General features: G+C 43.4%; 1 protein-coding gene across 1 annotated transcript; it reads right to left on the reverse strand.

The window, feature by feature from the left end:
• Nucleotides 1-12706: 12706 nt before the first annotated feature.
• LOC147449343 (uncharacterized) lies at nt 12707-15742 on the reverse strand. The gene has a single exon (XM_086521803.1). The coding sequence runs from the start codon at nt 15508-15510 to the stop codon at nt 14014-14016; it is 1497 nt and encodes a 498-aa protein (XP_086377929.1). The 5' UTR covers nt 15511-15742; the 3' UTR covers nt 12707-14013.
• Between the last annotated feature and the right edge of the window lie 9016 nt (nt 15743-24758).

Consider the following 24758-nt stretch of genomic DNA (forward strand, 5'->3'; position numbering starts at 1 on the left):
TGTCAGGATATGGGTATTTATACCTTAAGAATTGGATTGCCTACTCTTTAATACAAGTTACATTATTATTAGCATGATCCACCCAATCCAAAGGGATGGGTCGGGGCTCTCAACTCCTAAATTGGTCAAGCGCCTACATGTTTACATATAATCCATATACTGTTAGCATTGACCACCCTTGAGCAGGGTGGATTTTCAAGTTCTCTTGCAGGATCGGAGTATTGTACAGTAACCAACGTCACGACATATTCCACAAATTTGGAGTGACATCATCAAAATCATGAGACATCAGGTATGTAGATTTCATAATACCTTACTCTCCTCCTTGGAGGACCCCTTTATCATATAACAATTGGGTGTACTTACATCTAAGTTGTGTTCAAACACATTACAAATGAGTAATCTCGCATCTAAACCTTGCTAACACCGTACAAGTGACTGAGCTATAAAGCATGGAAATTTTTAGGAAGCAATTACTACAATTGGTGGGGGATTGGTCCACTTGGTGGACCATCCTCCACCAAGTGGATCTCTCCTCTAGGATGGGGGAGGGCCACACACACACACACACACACACACACACACACACACACACACACACACACACACACACACACACACACACACACACACACACACACACACACACACACACACACACACACACTTATCTAGCTGACAAGTCGTTGGCTAACCCTTGGCTGACAGCTTCCCTTTTTGGTGTGGCAACTTAGAGCTGCTATTCTCTAGAAAAATTTCACCGAGTCTCTAGAGAAGACCACATGTAATTGCTCATGGTACCAAATTTCTACAAGATGTATACCACACCCACACACACCCTTGTATATTAATTATAGATACTATTCTTTATTTCGGCCCTTCTTCAGTCACTACCTTTGTCTCACTCTACGGGTTGACAGTGTTGATTCCTATATCTACGCTATGACGGCATTCTGGAAGTCCTTGTGGGATCCCTTGGTTTGGCGGTACAACCTGGTGTTGCCCGGCCTTCTCAGTGATAGACGCCCAGATCTGCTAAACCCAGATCACACGTACTTTGAAGCGAGCAATTACGGCTAACCACCCACCCACTCACTCTGTGTGGTTTGTTGCACGCATTATACATCTTAAAAATATTACCTCACTACCTCACTCATAATCTGGTGATTACATCCTAAGCTAGTGGTATAGCTGGCATGGGCTAGTTTTAACGAAAAGCCCATTTTGGCATTCAATTCTAAATGCTTTACATGATAGGGCAACACACACACACACACACACACACACACACACACACACACACTGGAAGTTGAGCAGGCACAATTACAGTGCCCCTGCTGATTGGTTCTCGCAGATAAGCGGTCTCTCTCTCTCTCTCTCTCTCTCTCTCTCTCTCTCTCTCTCTCTCTCTCTCTCTCTCTCTCTCTCTCTCAAAATGCAAACCTATCTTTCTCCGCTCATACACACACGAGCACACAGGCTCTATATCTCTCTCTTGCTCTAGCGGGTACGCACACACTCACATACACACACACAGGGACCGGTAGTATCCGGATCCGCACATACAGAGTGGAGCAATCCCTCCCTCCCTATGCTTCCTCCAATACACACACACACACGCGCGCACACACACATATACATGATAGAAGTGTGTCTTTTCCGATTCGCCATACCCTGGTGCTTTGCTTGCATATGATGGACATTCCTTGCAAGATTATGGACAGACCGCGGATGAACACAATCAAGTAGCAATGTGGTGGACATACTGTGGCAAACATGAGTGCTCATTGGCTTGATTTGCTCGTGCAGTCGACATACAGGTAGGTGCAATTGCACCTACTCAAGAATTTTAGTTTTTTAATATATGGAAATTCTGGTCTTTTAATTGAACCTATTGCACTTGATACGATCTCTGCTTCGGTTTTGATTTGGTTCAGTTTTTTGGCATACTATAGCATTGTGCATAGACAGATGCACAATGACTTTTACAGACTTTGTAGGCTTATCGTTTGAATTTTTTGCATGATGTTCTTTGCAAGGAAGAATTTCAATAAGTACTATGATGGGTGCTGAACTGGTAATGGTAACAAATGCGAGTTCTTAATCCATTGTGACAGAAGTTCTTAAACCCTTTTTGTCTGGGAAAATGAGTATCACTATTTGTTGCATACAACCTCATGTGAGGGTCTCATGGGAGATGGCATGGACTGGATTTTTGAAATGACTGAGCATATACAAAGGAAATGCTGCCGAAATGTTTGCATACATAGTGTAGAATAATGATTACAGACTTTATAGGCTGACTTTACAGAAGAAATTAAGCATTAGCCTTATTGGTGCATATAACTTCCATTGGGCTACCTCCATGGATTCTAGCTCGACACTCAGATCTAGTTTACACGGATTAGGTTATTTTTGGATTTTTACTTAATAGTTTAAGATATTATCGATCTTTCGAGCTCAATCAAATTATATAAATAGGCTTATGGGTCTGGTAAAGATTTTTGAGGAAGTGGTAATGGCTGGAACTTTTGAAATACAATCTGTATGTAAGTAATATGAGGTCCAACTTTAAACATCCACCTAGCTAAATGGCCTTATAGATATGTACTTCTATATTTGTATGCAGGAAATCACTTCTGATGAAGGTAAGTATATAGTGCTAACTTCACAGTTACAAAGTACTTTTTGATGCTCTTGGATAAGTACATAATTTTTAACACAAATGTTCTACATTGAAATTCATTCAAATTAAAAGAGCCTTAATCCTCAAGTGGGGGTCTCGGAAGAGATGGTAGTAGACTGGACTTTTGAAAACTGATCCAATTTACAAAGGAGATGCTGTCCAATTTTTTCTAGAATTAAAAGATGTAAACATTAGCATAAATAAAAGGCTCAAACTTGATATTAGATCTTTGTTATGGTGGTAGTTTGTGTTATAATTTTTGACACCAATAACACAGAGAGAGAGAGAGAGAGAGAGAGAGAGAGAGAGAGAGAGAGAGAGAGAGAGAGAGAGAGAGAGAGAAACCAAAGAGAAAGAGAGGGGGAGAAGATGGAAAGAGAGAGGTAAGGGGAGAAAACAAAGAGAGAGAGAGAGAGAGAGAGAGAGAGAGAGAGAGAGAGATAAAAAGTAGAGAAAATATGAAACGAAATGTTATATTAAGATTTAGGGTTGGGTTAGATTTAAAATTACATTTAATTAAAATGAGGTTAGATTAAGATCTAAGATTAAATTAGATTACATTTAACTTATATTTAAAATTTATGTTAAATTTAAAATTAGGTTAGATTTAGGATTATGTTAAAATTTAAATTAGATTTAAGATTAGGTTAGATTACATCTAGGTTTAGGTTAGATTTATGTTTATGTTGAGTTTAAGATTATGTTAGATTTAAAAAAAGGGCAAGATTTAAGATTAGCTAGGTTAGATTTAAGTTAGATTACATGTAGGTTTAGGATTTAAGATTGGATTAGATTTATGTTTATGTTGAGTTTAAGATTAGATTAGATTTAGATTTAAGATTAGATTAGATTTAGATTTAAGTTAGATTACATTTAGGTTTAGGTTAGATTTAAGATTAGATTAGATTTAGGTTTATGTTGAGTTTAAGATCGATTAGATTAGATCTAGATTTATGTTTGAATTAAGACTAGATTAAATTAGATCAGATTTAGGTTAGATTTTAGGGCATGTCAATGAAGGCTTTGCCCAAAGAGCAAACACTAGTTACACAACAATATGTATATTCCCATCAGAATCTGACACCTATTAACTCACCCACTAACCACGTTCAATTAGCTCAGGATCACCATATGTTCAATTAGGTTAGATTTAAGATTAGATTTTGGATTTAGTTTTTATATTAAAGTCTACCTTTGGGATTACGAAAAAATTTTAGAGTTAGGTGAATGGTGATCCCTCTCTTCCTCTCTACGGATGCGACCTTAAGTTGGAAAGCTTTCAACGGCATGATACTCAGATTGGAAACCAACATGTAACGTGCAAAGTAATCCCTCCAACAAGGATCTGCTGTGAAGAGATGTCAAGATGCTGTGAATTGCTATAGCTAGAGAAGAGGCAAAGGAGTTTTGTCCACTAAATGCACTATCATGTTGACGTGGGTGTGTAGATTTCTCATGCCCACAAATATAGGCATTGTCCAATAAAGACGAGATTATAACCCGGTGGTTCTGATCTCCGTGCACCTCTAGACCGAGGTGTGCGGGGATCAGACATGACTAGAGAATGTGAGGTAGTTTATAGTGTGAACAGAGAGAGAGAGAGAGAGAGAGAGAGAGAGAGAGAGAGAGAGAGAGAGAGAGAGAGAGAGAGAGAGAGAGAGAGAGAGAGAGAGAGAGAGAGATAAGATGGAGGATGCCAATAGAAGATTTAATTTTTGTCCAAGTTGTAAGGTTTTTACATTCATTATTAGTAGTGACAAGGATGTGGGGCCGTCCAACCAAAACACCTATCTCTCAACAAGGATCTTATGTCCTTGTAATCAATGCAAGCATGTTGTGCGATGGACAAGACATGTTTCTTTGCAGCGCGCACGTTCGCAAATTTGGCAAGTTTGATTCATCTATTATAGATCGAGTTGTTACCAATTATAACTCATGGGACTCTGATGCTGGCTAACAGGTAGCAATCTTGCAACCCAATATACGTGTTCACAGGCGCTTTGGTCAAGCAGCATATGTGAGACCACAAGATGTAGCCTCTGACAGCTCGGAGGATGATCATGCAGATTGATGAAATGAAGTAGATGAGCATTTCATCGGTTTGACCCAAGATCGATGAAATGATTGAGACGATCAGGGATTCAGAAAGGCTTATCTATGATGATATGAAAAGTGAAGCCGATACGCCATTCTATGATGGAGCACGTGTGTCTAGATTAAAGGCGCTCCTGGTTATTCTCAACATGCAGGCGAAGTTTGGATGGAGTGACATTAGCATCACAACGCTTTTCAGGTGATCTATTACAATGTGTTTACTTCAATAAAAAACTCTAGATGTATAATGATATGATATATTACTTACTCAAGTGTACCGCATTCTTTTGTGTAGATTGCTCAAAGAGCACATACTGCCAATTGATAATGTGATGCCAGATTCTAGAGAGGAAGCAAGAAAGATCTTGCGAAACTTGGGGATGGATTACAATTCAGGTCACGCTTGTCCGAACGATTGCATTCTTTTTAGAGGGGAATACATAAACATGGAGAAGTGTCCGAAATGTGATTCCAAGAGGTAGATCTCCATGGAACAAAAATTTCACAAAGGTTTTGCAACATTTTCCTCTGCTTCCTCACATCAAGCATTTCTTTGAATGTAAGTCCATGGCCGCCCTAGCATCATGACACAAGGAGAATAGATCTTTGGATGGTGTGTTACGGATTCCTGCAGATTGCACAGCCTGGAAACATATAGACAATACGTGGCCGGATTTTTCCACGGAAGCTCGAAATTTGCGCATAGGCCTGGCTATGGATGGCGTAAATCCATTTGGTTAGAGATCAAAATCTTACAGTGTATGGCCCGTTGTCATTGTCAACTACAACATTCCCCCGTGGCTGACTACCAAGAAGGGGCACCTGTTGCTAAGCTTGATAGTGCCGGGGCGGTATAAAGTGAAGAATATGGATGTGTATCTTTGTCCACTATTGGAAGAGCTACAACAATTGTGGATTGGCATAAAAGTGGTGGATATGAGTCGACACACAGGTTGATGGAATGCTTTGATCAAAGGCATTCTAATGTGGACCATGCATGACTATCCCGGACTAACAGAATGCTCAGGTGATCTACACTCAAACTCAAACACTGCAAATCTTGGTTTTTCTTAAGCTTATCTATTGTCATGTGCACGCCTTCAAACAAGCGGATACAGAGCATGTGTCACATATGGACCTAGACTTAATGCACGTTGGAAAGGGGGAAACGAGAAAACCACCAGCACACTCAGTAAATGCCTCTCTATACCCCAGTGATCTCACAACACCCCTATCCCCTAGTAAACACACACCTAGACTCACAATCTAGCAACGACTATTGTCCAAATCCATACCCCACCAGCTGTGACTAGGCCAATCCCGACACCAAGCACACAATCATGGCTCCAATCCCAAACCCTTTGGGAGTACCTTCATCCACATAGATCCACCTCAGACTTTACTGACACATAGGCTACCCTTCCCAAAACACTAGCTTGCATTACATCCACAGCTAAGCAACCTTAAATCTGTTAATACTCCTGGATACTCCAACATCAGTGTGATAGACATGAGTTTTTCTTACACGTTCACATTCAAATGGCTCACATCGCAATACACACATATAGATACGCCAACATGCAACTAGACACGAGTGCAAAGAGAAATTTCTCATAAAAAATGGGGGTAGATCGAGCAATTAACATGGCAAGAAACCATTCATAGGATGTACAATGATGGAATTTAATAAGTAAAACTGCCTCCTTTATCTTTCTATTGCTCGGCCTACTACTCAGTCACTTGCATTTGATGCATCAGCCATCTCCATCGCTTGTCAACATCGATTTTCCTCGATACTCCCTGATGCAGAGCCTCCTTTGATTATCATCTTGCTTCTTCTTTGCAATGATGTCATTCGTATACAATGGCCGAATGTCTACCTGCAACACCACAATTCCCTCTACAGCCCCATAGGCACAACCCTCATGCTCTTGAGAACCCTTGATTGTAAATTCCCTCCGTATCCCTCGATCCTGCTGAGATTTCCCAGCACTGCCTTCAACCTTTCTCCACGCTCTCTGTTGGAATTAGGGTTGTAGAGAAACACACACAGCTTGGAGAAGACGAAGGAAGCTCAAGGCACACAATAGAGAGTGTATTACTTAGTGTGCAATGGAAAAGATGGATAGCCCTAGAGTGATGGGGCATATATACAATGCATGGGGAAAAAACCTCCTAAAGAGGGAAAAAATTCCCCAGCAGTCCTAGTGTGCTCACACACATCACTACCATATGTATATGGTAACAAATACCCCATGGAGTGATGCTGTGAATGAGAGCTGGCACATGAGTAAAGGGAAGTGCCATGCCCTGAGGACATGATCAGTCCACAAAGGGGAGTAAGCCCAAAGCTTTGCGAAAAGCTTCAAGCTTCTCACGAGACAATGCCTTTGTGAAAAGATCTGCAAGGTTGTCCTGTGTTGGCACATAAGCCAAGCTGATCTCTCCTGCTGAGAGCCTCTCCCTGACATAGTGGTAATGCACCTCAATGTGCTTTATGCGAGCATGAAAAACTGGGTTCCTCGCAACTGCCAATGCGCTCTGACTATCATTGTAGATAGTGTTGGCAGTGTCCTGTCCAACCCCAATCAGCCATAAGGCGTCTGAGCCATACACACTCAACCGTAGCTGTGAAGACTGCCCTGTACTCAGCCTCACAACTTGAAGTGGCCACAGTAGATTGCTTCTTGCTCAACCATGATATACATGAACTGCCAAGCATGAAATAAAAACCACTTGTGGACACTCGCATGTCAAAACAACCAGCCCAATCCGAGTCCGAAAAAGCATGTGAGTCTGGCGGCAATGATCCTCCCTTGGGATAAAACAAGACAAGGTGTAAAGTGCCACTAAGGTAGTGGAAAATCCTCTTAACAGCCTGCCAATGCTTAGACCCTGGGCTATGCATGAATCTGCTGACCTGTGAGATTGCAAACTGAATATCTGGCCTTGTGTTGCATACATAAATGAGGCAGCCAACAGCAGTTTGGTAAAGAGTGACATCAGCAGGATCGCCAGCATCATGTAGACTCAACTTCAAACCTGTTTCCATGGGAGTGGCAATAGGTTTGCAATCCTCAAGTCCAAACTTACATAGCAATGTCTCTATGTAACTTCTCTGACACAAGGTAATACCACCAGCACACTGCTTAAACTGTATACCCAAGTAATGATGCAACAACCCCAAATCTTTCATCTTGAAAGTAGAATTCAAATCAGCCTTAAATTCAGCAATATGTCTCTCATTTGGTCCAGTGATCAGCAAATCATCGACATAAAGAACCACAATGAGAAATACATCATCCTCACGTTTTACATACAGTGTGCTTTTTGTTGGAATGTTACGAAAGCCTTGTTTGACCAAATGAGTGTCAGCTTTTTCATACCAACAACGAGGAGATTGCTTCAACCCATACAAAGCCTTCGTACATCTGCACACTTTTTCCTCTTGTCCTTTTATGTCAAAACCGTGAGGCTGCGCTACATAAACTTCCTCAAATATGTCACCATTCAAGAAAGAAGTAATGATGTCTGATTGATATACATCCCAACCAAAATGAGCTGCCAATGCACACAGAAAATGCACAGTAGTCATGCGACAAGTGGGAGCAAAAGTCTTTTCATAATCTATGCCTTTTTGCTATGCATAACCCTTTGCAACAAGTCGAGCCTTATGGCGATCGATCTCAGCATCCGGCTTGCGTTTCAACTTGTAAACCTCACTGAAATCGGAGAAAGTGAGCAGGTGTGTGCTGGAGCAGTTGGCGCCTAAGCCCGGGAGGACGCAATCTGCTCTGATACCAATTGTTGGAATTAGGGTTGCAAAGAAACGCACACAGCTTGGAGAAGACGAAGGAAGCTCAAGGCACACAATAGAGAGTGTATTACTTAGTGTGCAATGGAAAAGATGGATAGCCCTAGAGTGATGGGTATACAATGCACGGGGGAAATACCTCCTAAAGAGGGAAAAAATGCCCCGGCGGTCCTAGTGTGTTCACACACATCACTACCACATGTATATGGTAACACTCTCTCGCCACCCACTCTCGACCATGGGGGCTCTCTTGCAAGCTCACCTTCTCAAGCCTTAGCAGCCCCAACCTCCAATCTTTCGTTCTTGATCTCTGCCTACTCGTGGCCCTGCCACTCAGCAGATGGCGGTCTCCACTTGCTTCTTTCTCACGTCCACCAGCCCACCAGATCTCGGCTCGCCTCCTCTCTGACCTGCCAGCAGGCGGACTCCCTCCTCTGTAGAACTTGGTCTCCTCTCTAGCTCTACAGTGCTTCCATCTCCTCTATGATACCGCTCCTGAAGTCATCAGGCCCGTTTAAGACATCCAATACCATGCAACTTTGTGGCGGCCTTCTAGAGTAGCCTCCCCTGTAGCTTAACTTTGATGGTGCATCCTACCAACTTGCAGACCATGGCCTCTCCTGCTCACAGGCTGTCAACCCCCTGTAGCTCGTAGCCCTGCACATTATCCAACTCCTCACAGCCTTTGGAAGGCCCCTCTACTCTGCAGCACTCACCTCCTCTTTGTCAAGTTGCCCCTTCCAGAAGGTTGACGGGCTCCGCCATGCAGCCCTCGGCTCATGCAGACCTCCCCGTGCACCCATTGAACCTTCCCCAACCCTTAGCCCTGCACCTTGCTAAGGTCTTCTCATGCACTCCACACAGATGGCGCTCCTTTCCCATGCATGCAGCACCGTTTTCTTTTCACTGCAGTCCAACTCGTTTTTTTTATTATTTATAACCTTTAGCTATAAGCTAATTTTTTATGTTAAGCTGCCTGGTTCTCTTTTCCATGCCCGCAATTGCCGAAGTTCGAATGAACATTTTTTTTTTCCCGTTTGACCACACTGCCTGCACATCCTTCAACTCCCAAGATTCTCCACTTTTTAAAAAACATCTGCTTCGCTTCCTTTGAAGCCCCTTGCATTGATATCCACCTCGAGTGCAACTCGTAAAAAACTCCGCAATAATGAAGCATGACTGTGATTACATCAAGGTCGCCCATTTGCAACATGTTGTTTCTCTTTGGTATAATAGCCTTGTCCCTGATTGTTTCAAATGTAGAGCTATAAAAAACATGCTACAAAAAGCATCAGGAGCCGCACACATTGATAGGTTGTGGCCTTTGGGCACTTCGAGTAGTTGAGTCGAAAAAACCATTCTTGACTTGCTAAAAAACACATTCGGCATACAATTCTTGATAACATCTTTTGTTCTTTGCATCTAGTACCTACCCAAGCATTTCCCCATCAGGCTACTAATTTCCACACCGCTTGCTACTGGCACTTCCATGGGTCGACACAGACTGGGTGCACCATCATTGCCCACCCCCTTATTTAGCATTCATGCTCAACCACAGCATTCATGCTCAACCACAATATTATTTAGGTAAAATAGGATTGTATAGAGAGTATGATATAAGATAGATACATAGACTGCATAAGAAAAATGGTATAATGGCTATATAGATAGGATAGAGATAGAGAGAAAGTTGTCTGCTACTGCATCACCCTCCAGGGTCAATTGGAAAGCTCAAAGCTCCCCCAAGCATGGCATAGAGTCCACCTGGATCAAAAATAAAACAATGGCTGTGGCCATCCACCTGTAAAGTATGCACATTGCAGAAGCCCCTCTTTGCATTTGTAGGCCAATAGACACGCCACCCTTCCAGCTCTTCTAGCCCTTCATAGCATGGAGCTTTGTCACCCTGCATCCATAATCCTTTGTGTCCACTATAAACATACTTGCCATCACTTGAAGCACCGGTACAATAAGCCGCTACCATGTCATCTGTTACAGAACCCTCCATAGTATAGTCGATTTCAAAAAAAACCTCGCCACTGATACAAAAATACCTGTAAAGCAACCTCCAATAACACATGTATCCATAGCATCACATAAAATAGCAAGACCTTTCTATTTGCCTCCACTCGCTGCATAGCCAAGCAAACATGTTTGCCTTGCAAACCTCTATTCAAACCCTCTGTAAATTGTTCCAAGGCCAACTTTTCATACCCAAGAGTATGACCCGCTTGAGCTTCAACCTGTTCATCAAATACCTCATCTCCTGCAAGGTTGGCGGCACCTTTCTCATTGCATGGAGCCTCACTCTTATAGACTGCACTTGCATCAGTTTCCATAATAGAGTCATCTGCCAGAGCTAACTCTCCACGGCCACAAACCAACTCCAAAACTTCAAAGTGGACCTCGACATGCCCATCAAGGCAAGGTTGCCCCACCCCCTGCATAGATAAATCAGCTTGACCTACCACAGCTTCTCTTCCTAGCTCCTGCAAGTCATCCTCAACAAAATTCTCTTCAATTAAGTAGGATGCACAATCAAACCATACCTCTTCTAGCAAGCACTCACCACCACCAGACACAAGATATGGCTGCTCGACTGGCCTGTTCACACAAGACATCTCCACACTTGCACTATGCTCCTCTTTTACCTTCAAATGATTGACAGACAACTCACATACATTTTTTTCCACTTCATCTACATGAAAAAAATCATACGTTTCATACCTAGAAAACATGGATTCTATCTCCCATGTAGCATCGGTATCCAAACTGTTGCTGGAGCTATGGAGCTGTCGGACTCCTCTTTTGAACTTGCTAATTCTTGGACCACTGCTACCTTCCTCGTTGCTGGTTCTGGAACCAACACTTCTTCTTTGAAGTCCTTTATCACCTTGTTATCTTGAGCAAGCAAGCTGGTTGGCAGTCTGAATATGCCTCTCTGCACCTTTTGAGACATGGTTGGCACTTGTTCTATCTCCTCTCGCTGGGCATCAGCTTCACGTGCTTTGATCAAATGCATATCAATAAAAGAAGGAGCTTTTACCTCTTGCTGCTCATCAATTTGTTTGGGCCTAGGTCCACTAGTGTCATGGTTACTGACTGCAGCAATCCTGCCTCCATCTTCTTCTTCATCTTTCGACTCTTTGCTCTGGCAACTTTGACAGCTTCATCAAAGGTACTTGGATCTTCATAATCCACTCTCTCACGAACATAGGGATGCAAGCAGGATAGAAACCTAATTTCCAGCTTAAAATATCCCGCATTTGTTGCTTGGGTAGCAGCCCCAAAATCCCCCCAATAAGCTTCAAATTTATCAACAAAAGCATCAAAATTTGTACTTATGTCCTGCTACAAGCCTTTGATATTTGCATCTGCTTTCGAAGCTGACACCACCTTTCGATACCTTTGTAGAAATTGCTCGCAAAGTCCGGCCGAGTTCTGCTTGTGCACATCTTCTAAGCCATCGAACCAAACTTTTGCTTTACCGTGCAACACCAAAGGTAGAGTCTGGAGCTTTGCTTCATCACCTGGCATCTGCAATATTGTCAGCATAAATAGCTCAAAATCTTCAATCCAATCGTCTGCATCTTGATCTCCTTTGAACACCAGACCAAACCCCTGCTTCATCTTGATTCATGAACACTCGGTCAGGAAGCAATCAATGGATCCTCAGTGGGGGCACCACAAGATGGAAACAGGGAAACAAGAAAACCACCAGCACACTCAGTGAATGCCTCTCTATAGCCCAGTGATCTCACAGCACCCCTATCCCCTAGTAAACACACACCTAGACTCACAATCTAGCAACGACTATGGTTCGAATCCATACCCCACCAGCTGTGACTAGGCCAATCCCGGCACCAAGCACACAATCATGGCTCCCATCCCCGACCCTTTGGGAGTACCTTCATCCACATAGATGCACCTCAGACTTTACTGACACATAGGTCACCCTTCCCAAAACTCTAGCTTGTATTACACCCACAACTAAGCAACCTTAAATGTGTTAATACTCCCCGATACTCCAACATCAGTGACAGACATGAGTTTTTCTTACACGTTCACATTCAAATGGCTCGCATCACAATACACACATATAGATACACCGACATGCAACTAGACACGAGAGCAAAGAGAACCTTCTTATAAAAAATGGGGGTAGATCGAGCAATTAACGTGGCAAGAAACCATTCAAGGATAGCATGTACAATGATGGAATTTAATAAGTAAAACTGCCTCCTTTATCTTTCTATTGCTCGGCCTACTGCTCAATCACTTGCATTTGATGCGTCGGCCATCTCCGTTGCTTGTCAACATTGATTTTCCTTGACACTCCTTGATGCGGAGCCTCCTTTGATTATCATCTTGCTTCTTCTCTGCAATGATGTGCTTCGCATACAATGGCCGACTGTCTACCTGCAGCACCGCAATTCCCTCTGCAGCCCGACAGGCACAACCCCCATGCTCTTGAGAACCCTTGATTGTAAATTCCCTGCATATCCCGCGATCTTGCTGAGCTTTCCCAGCGCTGCCTTTAGCCTTTCTCCATGCTCTCTTGCCACCCACTCTCGACCATGGGGGCTCTCCTGCAAGCTGACCTTCTCAAGCCTTGGCAGCCCCAACCTCCAATCTGTTGTTCTTGATCTCGGCCTACACGCAGCCCCACCACTCAGCAGATTGCGGCTTCCACTTGCTTCTCTCTCACGTCCACCAGCCCGCCAGCTCTCGGCTCGCCTCCTCTCTGACCTGTAGCAGGCGGACTCCCTCCTATGTAGAACTCGGTCTCCTCTCCAGCTCTACAACGCTCCCATCTCCTCTATGGTACCTCTCCTGAAGTCATCAGGCCCGTTTAAGACATCCAATACCATGCAGCTTTGTGGCGGCCTTCTAGAGCAGCCTCCCCTGCCGCTTAACTTTGATGGCGCATCCTACCAACTTGCAGCCCATGGCCTCTCTTGCTCACAGGCTGTCAACCCTCTGTAGCTCGTGTCGACAGGATGGCCCAGGAGGACGACCACTATCAGATACAGAACGGAAAGGCATTGTGGGAGAGAGAGATTACATTACTGTGTGTGTGTGTTACACAGAGAATGAGATGAGAGAGAAGGTAGAAAGAGACACACGCAGATAGGCGGTTAGTAGGGTTCATTGCTTGATTGATTACAGGGTAGTTAAATAGGCTTGTGACGTGAGGTTTGAATGGGTACTCACGCCTCTTGGTTTCTCGAGGCATGACAGCTGGAATATTTTATTATATTCCAACATCCCCCCTCAGCTGAATGCCGAGAGAAGATTTTATTGTGCATGAGAAGTGCTTAGATGAGCTGGAAAGTGCTTTCTGTTTTTGTTTCCATCAAACGATGGAGGTGCACGAAAGAAAATTTTACTTTAGCTTTCAATTGGGTTTTCTGCACAATCAATCAGGTTCAAGCATAAAGGTGTTAAGTGGACATGTTTGATGTTGAGGTTTCATCTTGATTCTCGCACGAGAATCAAGTTCTTCTACTGCATGTTGAGATCGAATGATTTTCTTCAATTGATCCCCCCTTCGATTGAAAACATGTGCTTTAGATTTTGCTTCAGATTGGCTTTTGGTGAAGAAGATAAGGTAGGAGTCCAAGTATTTGAGCATGATGAAGATAACTACTGAACTTTTTGGCTTTGGACCATTGGAAGGATCATCACGTCGATGATTTTGAATTCCAAAATTGTGGCACAAGGTTGGTTTTCGATTGCGAGGAGCTCGACAACAGTATTTGCAAAAGGGGACACCGTCATAGCACTCGAGAACATCGAGCTTTGAAATTTGTATTGCTTTATTTTCATGGAGGCCATCACTTTGCAAACGGTTACCATAGAGGCCATAGTCTACCATCAGTGATAGTGTCTCTGCAGAATCCAAGGTTGGCATTGAAGAAGGAGACAAGCCTTTGATAACATCCTTCATGATGGCACCCTCATCGTCATCATCATCTGCCTCCAAGTTAAGGCATGGCAAGGATTGGGCTCGCTGTTGAAGGACTGCAGATGAGGGGGCAAGGGGCAGATTGTAACAAGGCCGATTATGAATAGCAGCAGCATTACATTGGTTTATCAGCAAGGCAGCCAGCAGAGGGCTATAGCTTGGTGGGTATTGGAGATCTGCGCCAAGAGAGACATCATGAGGTGATGTATAGCTGCAGCAAGAGGGTCTGGCGTCATCAAGAGCAGAATTAGGCACTTCAGTTGGATTGTCTACGTCATTGACAACGCCGAAAGTAGGCCAAGGGGCATGGCTAGCAGGATTATTCACCTGCAAAAGGGATTGATTGTCCTCCAGAATCATCTGGGAAGTGACTGCCAGCACAGGAACAGTGTTGTCTGCAGCACCGGATGAGAAATCCTCCATAGACAATGACGCCAATATGCAGGGTTTCACAAAAGCATTAACAAATGCTGCAATGATTTCATCATCATCACGGCCAGCAATGTGTAGAGCAAGATAAGATGCAACATGTCCTTGGCGCGCATGGGCAACAGTATGGGTTGGGCATGACTTCTCAGCAGCAGTGAAGACCTTGATGGCATGGTCATCTGCTCTTTCTCCAGCAGGATGGTGAGCCTTCAGAAATGGGCTGGAAAGATGCTCAGCATTGAGACTGCTATCCCCAGAATTTTCAAAGTAAATGCCGCAAACTTTGTTAAGAACATGAACATAATGAGGTCCGATACACTGCATTTCAGAGGGTATTTTGGGTATCTTATCACCTGCCGCTTCAGGTGCCCCTTCCGTGGAAGCAAGAAATGCCTCAATGATGGCATCATCGTCCTCTGTATATTCAAATGAGCCCCGGCAAATTGCGTTGCCTGAGGGAGCATCATTAGAGGATGCAGAATGTAAAGGGTTAGGGGTCTTTGAAGGCTTGCATGGCATTAGGCATTGCGCTGAATAGGAATGTTGAATGGCCTTCACAAAGCAACAAATGAGAGCATGTGCAAGAAGAGATGATGCTTCATATCTGCGCTCAGAGTTGGCATTAAAGGAGGAGTTGAGTTGAGTCTCTTGCACAGGACATGTATGATTTACAGTATCATTATTCGCATTCAGCAGGTGATCGCTGAAATTGGCTGTGGTTGCACCATCTGTGCTTGCATGCAAGAGAAACAGGGTTCATCGAAGCGGGTAGCACCAGCAGCAAGAATTGGCTCATTGCAGGTTTCTCTATTCGGGCAGCAGCAGCAAGAATGGCTGGCGCCATCAGGAAGTAGGGGTGCAGGAAAAAACTGGCGATTGATACCATGTCGACAGGATGGCCCAGGAGGACGACCACTATCAGATACAGAATGGAAAGGCATTGTGGGAGAGAGAGATTACATTACTGTGTGTGTGTGTTACACAGAGAATGAGATGAGAGAGAAGGTAGAAAGAGACACACGCAGATAGGCGGTTAGTAGGGTTCATTGCTTGATTGATTACAGGGTAGTTAAATAGGCTTGTGACGTGAGGTTTGAATGGGTACTCACGCCTCTTGGTTTCTCGAGGCATGACAGCTGGAATATTTTATTATATTCCAACAGCTCGTAGCCGTGCACATTAGCCCGTGGCCCTTCCAACTCCTCACAGCCTTTGCAAGGCCCCTCTACTCTGCAGCGCTCACCCCCTCTTTGTCAAGCTGCCCCTTCCAGAAGGTTGACGGGCTCTGCCATGCAACCCTTGGCTCATGCAGACCTCCCCGTGCACCCACTGAACCTTCCCCAACCCTTTGACCTGCACCTTGCTAAGGCCTTCTCATGCACTCCACACAGATGGCGCTCCTTTCCCATGCATGCAGCGCCGTTTTCTTTTCACTGTAGTCTTACTCGTTTTTTTAAAATAAATATTTAGCGATAAGCTAACTTTTTATGTTAATTTGCCTGGTTCTCTTTCCCACGCCCGCAATTGCCGAAGTTTGGAAAAACATTTTCTCTTCCCTTTGACCACACTACCTGCACACCCTTCAACTCCCCAGATTCTCCACTTTTTAAAAAACATCTGCTTCGCTTCCTTTGAAGCCCCTTGCATCAATATCCACCTCGAGCGCAACTCGTAAAAAACTCCGCAATAATGAAGCATGAGTGTGATTACATCAAGGTCGCCCATGTGGAATAGGTCGGTTCTCTCTGGTATAATAGCCTTGTCCCCAATTGTTTCAAATGTAGAGCTATAAAAAACATGCTTTAAAAAGCATCAGGAGCCGCACACATTGATAGGCAGTGCCCTTTGGGTACTTCGAGTAGCTCAGTCAGAAAAATCATGCTTGACCTACTAAAAGACACAATCGACATACAATTCTTAATGACATCTTTTGTTCTTTACATCTAGTACCTATCCAAGCATTTCCCCATCAGGCTACTAATTTCCACACCGCTGCTACTGGCACTTCTATGGGTTGACACAGACTGGGTGCACCAACGTCAGGCGCCCTCATTGAAGAAGCAGATCTATGAAGGTCATCAAGAGTACTGCCACTAGCGTAATGCACTCGCTCCGAACGTGTTTCACTAAAAACGGGAAGCTTACTGGTTTGAAGTCACATGACTGGCATAAAATGTATCAGGCATGTTTGAAGTGGAATAATATCATAGTGGGAATTGTGTAATAAATTCGTGTGTCGACTTTAATATCATTGCTAGATGTGTTTTGCAATTTATTTTACCGATGGCCATTGAGGAATGTTTGTCTCTTGACGTCCATAGCAAAATCTACAAACTTGCGAAGTTGGTGCAATGGATCTCACAAAAGGAGATCAATGTAGACTCCATACCATTTGCCAAACTAAACGCTGTGGAGTTTGTGTGCATGTTTGAGAAACACTTTTCTACTACCATGCTAACCTTTTAGGTGCATCTTCTTGTTCACATAGTTGATGAGGTGGAAATAGCTGGTACAATACATTTTAGATGGATGTTCTTTTTAGAACGTTTCATGAAAACGCTCAAGGGATATGTGCGTCAGAAGGCACGTCCGAAGGGTAGCATGGTAGAAGGTTGGTTGGTATTAGAGTCCCTAGTTTACATTGGAGAGTGGCTAGATGGATTTGATAAAGCCCGAGACACGCTATGGCACACTTGGGTGCCCATGCTTAGCCAACTAACCCCTTAATGTTCCAGTTAGAGTGCGCCTCTCATCGGCGATCACTCTTACCCTTTTCCTATTGGACCGACAAGCGAGGTACCTGACTCTACAAGTAAATAATACAATGTCCATCGCAGGTGATAGGGTGTTTGTGAGCCATGAGGGTTAACATGCCCCCCTTCCTGATGTAGATTCCGTCCTCGGAAGTAGTGAGTTGAAGCTCGTTCGTCGAGGTGGAAGAGCTCTTGAGATAAATGTCCTTAGCCTCCTTCAGTCACTGCAAAATCAAACAACATTGGCACAGTAATTGCATTCTCATAAGCAATTAGAAAGCATATGCACTTGTAGGCAGACAATGTAAGTGGTAACAAAATTTTAAACCATTTGTCAACAATAAACATTAAATTGCAATATAATCAAATGCATAAACAGATGTAAAGGTAAAAATTAAACAAGTCCGGGGTCGCTAATTTAACAGTCAAAAGGCACTAGAGATCAACTATTAATACCATGGGTAAGCTTCTTAATTTTCTCTGGTCAATTAAGTTGTTTAATTGCGAGAGCCAAGTATTTCATGTTCGAGGGCTGACTAGAGGCTATACCTAGAAGACCTTGTAGTTAAGCTACGATAAAAGGAATTTCTCATGAAATCATCGCCTGACTGATTATCTTTTCTTTGACCCCCCAAAGTCTTTTCACAGTGATTCAATTTTGATGTGTGTGCTTATTTTGTATGCCTTGGGTTTTTTGCTTTTCAAGGAAAAGCAAGTACACTGGGAACCTCTAGGGCTCTAGTACCATAGGTGATACATGTGAGTGAAGTACCAAATCAAGCTGAGATTTCTCTTCCAGTTTAAGATGCATTGTGGCACTTTGATTTTTTGTTTGTTCGTTTTTAGCATTTTAATTTTGTAACTTTGGGGGGTCATATAACACTGTTACACCTCCCCAGGCTCATCACACTAGTAAACTCCCTTTATAATACTTAAGCTAAAGGTCAATAGGGACTAAGCCCACTAGAAAGCCCTAGTACATTTCATACAATGCTGCCTAAATCGGATTAAGATTAACCTAAGTAACCATTGATTAATAGGAAGGCATTCCCCATGGTATTAAGAGAAGATCTGTAACACCTAACTTGGTCAAACTAGCTTAGTCGGACTGCTTGATTTTTAATTCTAGACAAGTGATTATGACAAAAAAATTACATTGAATTTAATGTTTGGTACTAAGCAAATGCGTTGAATATTATGCTACCAATCACAATCAAAGCAGACAAACATGGATACAAAAAATATAAGGGACAATGCTAATGGATACAAAAAATGCGTTGAATATTATGCTACCAATCACAATCAAAGCAGACAAACATGGATACAAAAAATATAAGGGACAAGAAACACTTGTTTGTGTTGATGGTCGTGCTTGATTTGAAGTGTGGATGAGAGAAAGATTCCATGAGGTCCAAATCCTAACCACAACAATTGTTCCTGTACACACTATGAAACACAAACAATACCTCTAGGAGGCACATCGGTGGGAAAAAATAACTTTTCTAATCACTCAACTCTAAAACAGAAACACTCCTATTGTAATAATCCTACCTACCCTCCATCACTCGAGTGATGAGGATCAAAGGTGTTTGATGACATAATTTTCTATTTCAGTGTACCGGATGTGAATATGTAGGTCTGGTCTATGTTTTGACTTTTATTGTGCATACTCGTTTGCTAATTGCTCTTGCTCTTTATTATTTTTGTTTTTTATGAGTATAAGGCTTTATATGTACATTCCCTAAGATTGGAGATTAAGAGGTCAAGGAGGAAGGTTGAGAGGGAAGCAAGTGAATGATGACTGTCAGCAAACACTCCCCCCTTCCTTGGTAGATCATACCGTTTGAAATGTGCTTGTCACCCTTTGAAACCAATTGTTCCAGTTGGTAATAGGTGAGGATTTTTGCCAGTAGTTTTCTATTACCTTAGGTGCCTCATCGAGTTGCAAGGGTGGTAAGGTACTCTCCCAGGATCAAACTTGAAATGGTTCATCAGGTGATTCTTGAACACTAGGAGGTGTGGATTCCTTTGTAACTTTATGGAGGTCCACTATTTTAGGTGGAGGTTGTGGAGAAGCTTTTACCTCTACGGATGCATTACATGAGGAGCTAGAAGCTTCATGGGACTCCCCCCTTCCTGAGCTAGATGGAACAAATCGTTCTTTCTTCGGTACCCAAACTAGCTTTGGAGCGGGTGTGTAGCATTCTGTGATTTTTCTTTCCACGATCATCAATTCATTTTGGAGCTACAGGATTGAGCTCACATGGGCTCGGTGACAAGTAAGAGCACAATCTACGTTTTGGCACCCAGATTTGATCATTTCCATGATAGTAGCCTTGGGCTTCCAATAGTCGTTTAGGAATCCAACGCAACGTTTCTTTACATTTCTTGGGGCGAGTGGGACGTTTTTTACGAGGCTTATGTTTTTTTAGCACTAGCTATGGTTGCTAAAGAAGATTTAGGGACCCACTTGTATGTTTTCTTCGTTATATTAGGATGAGTCTTGTCAGAAGTTATATGCATTGCTTCTAGCATATTTAAGGGTACGAGTGGTGGCATTTCATCCCCCGCAGGTGTTACCTAGGTCGTCCCTCTATTCCCCCAAGTATCTATGGTTGCTGCTAGGTGGACCCAATCCACATTGTCTGACTCAGTCATCCCAGGTAGTACATCCATATAAGAAGAATCTTCCCCTGCATCAGTGTTCGCTTTACACGTGTAACAATACTGCAATGGGGCCAAGTGAACTGTGGTGTCAGATCTATGATCAATTATAAACCTATTTCCTAGAGGATGTGCTCGACCCCTTACAAGATCCACTCGAATGACATAATCTTGGAACTGCAAGTAGACATGGTTTTTAGACCAGTCATGTACCATTTTTGCTTCCCTCATGAAAGGACATCCTAAGATCATCTCCGATGCCATAGTGTGTTTGGAGAAATCCATAGCAATGAAGGTAATCCTTATTTTATGTCCAAAGACCTTGATCTTGAGATCTTCTAGCATCCCAATAGGTTTAACAATAGACCCATTGGCCATCTTCACTACTATGGTTGTGGTCGCAAGGTGAGGTCTTCCCATAGTTTCCCAGCAATTTTTAGTCACAATGCTAACCCCAGCGCCACCATCAAGGATTCCCTTCACAGTTAATCCCTTATAGTGATTGGTATGGTTGCATTGGATTCATCACCCTCAAAGTATTGTCCCAACTTGTTAACATGTATTTCTATAACAAGGTTCTCATCTAGGTTGGGTTGTGGATCTAAGTGTTCCTCCTCTATTGGCATCTCCCCAGCTCCATCCATCTATGCAAATTGTGGTAGCCCAAACTTTAGTTCTCCATTGAGGAAGGCTCGAAGAGCTGAGACTAGCTCAGGGTCCTTATATAGTTTGGACATGGTGGTGGTTCTAACTTCTGAAGACATGAAATCCATCAATTTGGCAATGTTTAACGGAACCTTTTGGCCTTGAGTCCCTTGACGTGGGGAAGATGGGATCTCCATTTCTTTTACAGGATCAAGTAGTCCCTCTATAAACATTCTTTCCATCAAGAAGTGAGTACGCCCACTTTCCCATGACTTTAAGTCACTTTCCTCTTGGATGACACTAGGTATGGCTAAGGGTCTATGGACTTGGTGAGGTTGTTGTTGCGTAGGGAACATGGTGTCTGTAATCTGGATCTGCCTAGGTGCTGGTTCTAGATCCCTTTGGGTATCTTCTACCAAACTCCTTAATTGCTTGACTCGCTCAATCTCCTTTGTAGGGTTTGGGTAAGTTCCTATCTTCTTCTTGGATCCTGGCCATTGTGGCTCATGAAGATCTTCCTTGTTGGTTTTTATCTTAGTGGTCGTTTTGGTCTCCACGGTTTCTCCTGAATCAGAATCCTCTTCAGTGTCGTTCATATGTACGGGGTCGTCACCAGTCCCTATGTTGGTCTTTGAACTGGAGTCTGACTTCGCTGCTTTTTGCGATCTCTTCCTTCGTGTTTTCTTCTTTTTTTGAGATTGGGCACTTGATGCCGTGTCTCTTTCCTCAAGAATAAAATTTTGTTTTTGGAGCATCGATCGTGTGAGTACGTTTATTGGTACCACAGATGTACTTGGTGATGGCTCCTTGGTAACTTCAATCAAGTTTAACGGCGTAATCTTCGGTGCATTTGAATTATTTGGACATTGGGCAATCAAATGATCTATGCCACATTGATTACACATGAGTATCGGCATTGTAGATGTGCTCGCTTGATTGGTTTGCATTAGTGTGGCGTTCTTTTGTAGCTTAATAGGACACTTGGCTACACGATGTGGGCCTCCACACTCATAGCATTAAAGAGGTGGTCTCTTAGCAGTGTAATTGATATTTTGGCCTCTTGCCACAAGAGTAGCTACTCGATAGACATGTTTGACTTGTCCCCAATAGTCCTCCATGTAGTATTGTGGACTTTCTTCAAGCACATCCATCCCATAGACAATATTAGGATCTATATCTTCCTCACAGCCTTCCAAACAAGAAATAGATGACTCACAACTCACTTGATTCACAGAAGTGATTCTCGGATGTGGTGGTTGCGGTCCTAGCACTGGAGGTGGTAAAGGTGTTGTTTGAACAATATTTTGGGCCCTAGGGACCATGTGTTGTGATGTTTGTTCAAGAGGTGGGGCCGGCATCAATGCAGGCACTCGAGGTGTGTCTGTCCATGCTAAGGTTGGTCTATTGGCCATCGCGTGCTTAAATACTATGCAATCCTTAGCTTGATGACCATACCTCCCACAGGCATTGCAATTCCCATTGAATTTTAATCTAAAAATAGGGCATTCACTGGTACTATGCGGTCCATAGCATACTGAGCACCATTGCTGCTCCCTTCTTGGATACATATGATTGTTTTGCGGAGCACGATTGTCTCTAAGACTCTCTTGAATAGCCTTGGTGAGATCTGCTAAAGTCATCTCAGATATCTTTGGCTCCTTAACAATAGGCTTTAGGGTCATTGGCTGATGCCCCGATGCTTGTGAGCTAATAGATGCAGACTCAACAGACACTCTTTCTCCTTGAATCACTAAATTATCCTCCAATTGGATCGCATTGGTGGTGACTGCTTCCCGTGAAGTGGTGATACCTCTATTGACTAAGCCATTGTAGATATCCCCATGTCGTAATCCCCTAATGAATCTATCCAGCAATTGATTAATATTGTTGAAGCACTCATTTGGATTACAACGAGAATTCAAATGCTTCAAGCGACTAAGAAAGTCTCTCACCGATTCTCCTTCCTCTCGTTGGGCTTTCTGGAGATGAGAGGCTACACCCCAAAGTAATCCCTCTCGTATGTATTCTTTTAAGAACAGTCTCCTAAGAGTAGGGTAAATCCTTTTTTCTTCCACCCTTAGGGTTCTATACCAATCCCCAGCCTTTCCACTTAAGGTTAGGCTTAAGGCATTGCTCTTATGTAGGTCATTGTGTTCTCCTAGAGAATCGCATATTTGTTCAAACACTTCGATATGCTTTCTCACATCCTCGTCTCCACTAAATTTTTGTGTAAGCTTGGCTATTTGTACTGCCTTACTTCTAAGCTCTCTATAAGGCACGTTACGCATATTCTCAGCAATAGATCGACCAATAGCTTGAGCAAATGTTGCCAAGTCACTAAGTGAGCAGGCACCGTGGGTGGAGGTGCTCCAGAGACTACATGTGGAGTAGATATTGGCATTTGTCTTGGTGCATAGGAAGCCCTTGGGCTCCACGTTGGGTACGATGTTGTGCCATGTGGTGGTCCAAAGTTCATATGTGTGGCCCTAGGCATAGCAGAGGTCGGATGTGACATGCTAATGCTAGCCGGTATAGTCCCATGGAAATAAGAACTTGGGTGTTGTGGTTGTGGAGCATGGGTAGTTGAAATAATGGGAGGGGTAGGGACTACATGAGTGCGATGACCCATAGGTGCATACGATTGGTACACACTTGTAAGTACTATTGCAGGCATTGAACTACCATGTAGCGGTGCTTTACTAACAAATGAGGTCCATGGCATGTTTCTTGGCATGCCCATCATTGGGGTAGGCATGGTAGCCGTGGTGTCATCAAGGGAAAGATGAGCTAGACTTGGAAAGGTAAAGCTATCACTTGTGGGCTCAGATTGCACTGAGACCCCTGGCGAAACAACATATGGAGGATCCATCGGACTTACCGAGGGAGTCTCCATTTGCGATAAGGTCGGTTGTTTAGCCTTTCCTGTATCTAAGAATCTCATGAGACCCATTGAAGGCATGTTGATCCCCTTGTTATGTCTCTCTAACTCAATGACCCTATGGATGACCTCACAAACTCTTTGTTGTTGATCCTCCACACTAGTAACGCCCATTGTGGATTGTAGGACATCTAACCAACCCACGTGATATGTGTGACCTGTGTATAGGTCGATCAGAGTTTTTATTTGTAGTTCGTACTCCCAGTTCTCATTTAGGAACACTCCATCTAGGATTGAGGTGCTAGGTGCAATGTTGCTTTCTAGGGGTTGGCCCTTAGCGGTTGCTAAGTCAGGAGCACTCAATTGCTCTCTTAGCAAGGATATTGACATAGGGGCTTTCGCTTTTAACTCTCTTCATTGCTCCACCTTACGTAAGCTCTCGACTTCCTTTTCCCTCGCTGCAAGGATATATCGCTCGACCTCTTGCACTTCGGCAAGGCTTCTACCATCGAGCAATATGACCTCGGAGGGAAATAACTCTGAAGAGTCCAGAGGTGCAGTGAATGAAGTATTCACGTGTACATTCTCTAACGGTATAGGATCTATGTTGGTCACGAATGGAGAATTTACTTCCCCACCCCCCTCATTTACATCATTAGCTCCATGTTCGGAGCGAGTGTCTCTATTCACGTGTACATTCTCTAACGGTATAGGATCTATGTTGGTCACGAATGGAGAATTTACTTCCCCACCCCCCTCATTTACATCATTAGCTCCATGTTCGGAGCGAGTGTCCATGTTCGGAGCGAGTGTCCTTCAGGCGGCTA

The sequence above is a fragment of the Adiantum capillus-veneris genome, chromosome 10 (genome assembly GCF_014529385.1).
Source record: "Adiantum capillus-veneris isolate H3 chromosome 10, ASM1452938v2, whole genome shotgun sequence".
In the NCBI taxonomy this organism is placed as follows: Eukaryota; Viridiplantae; Streptophyta; class Polypodiopsida; order Polypodiales; family Pteridaceae; genus Adiantum; species Adiantum capillus-veneris.

Coding starts and splice junctions, on each gene's coding strand:
- LOC147449343 (XM_086521803.1), bottom strand. CDS start 15,510: ATGCCATGCAAGCCTTCAAAGACCCCTAACCCTTTACATTCTGCATCC.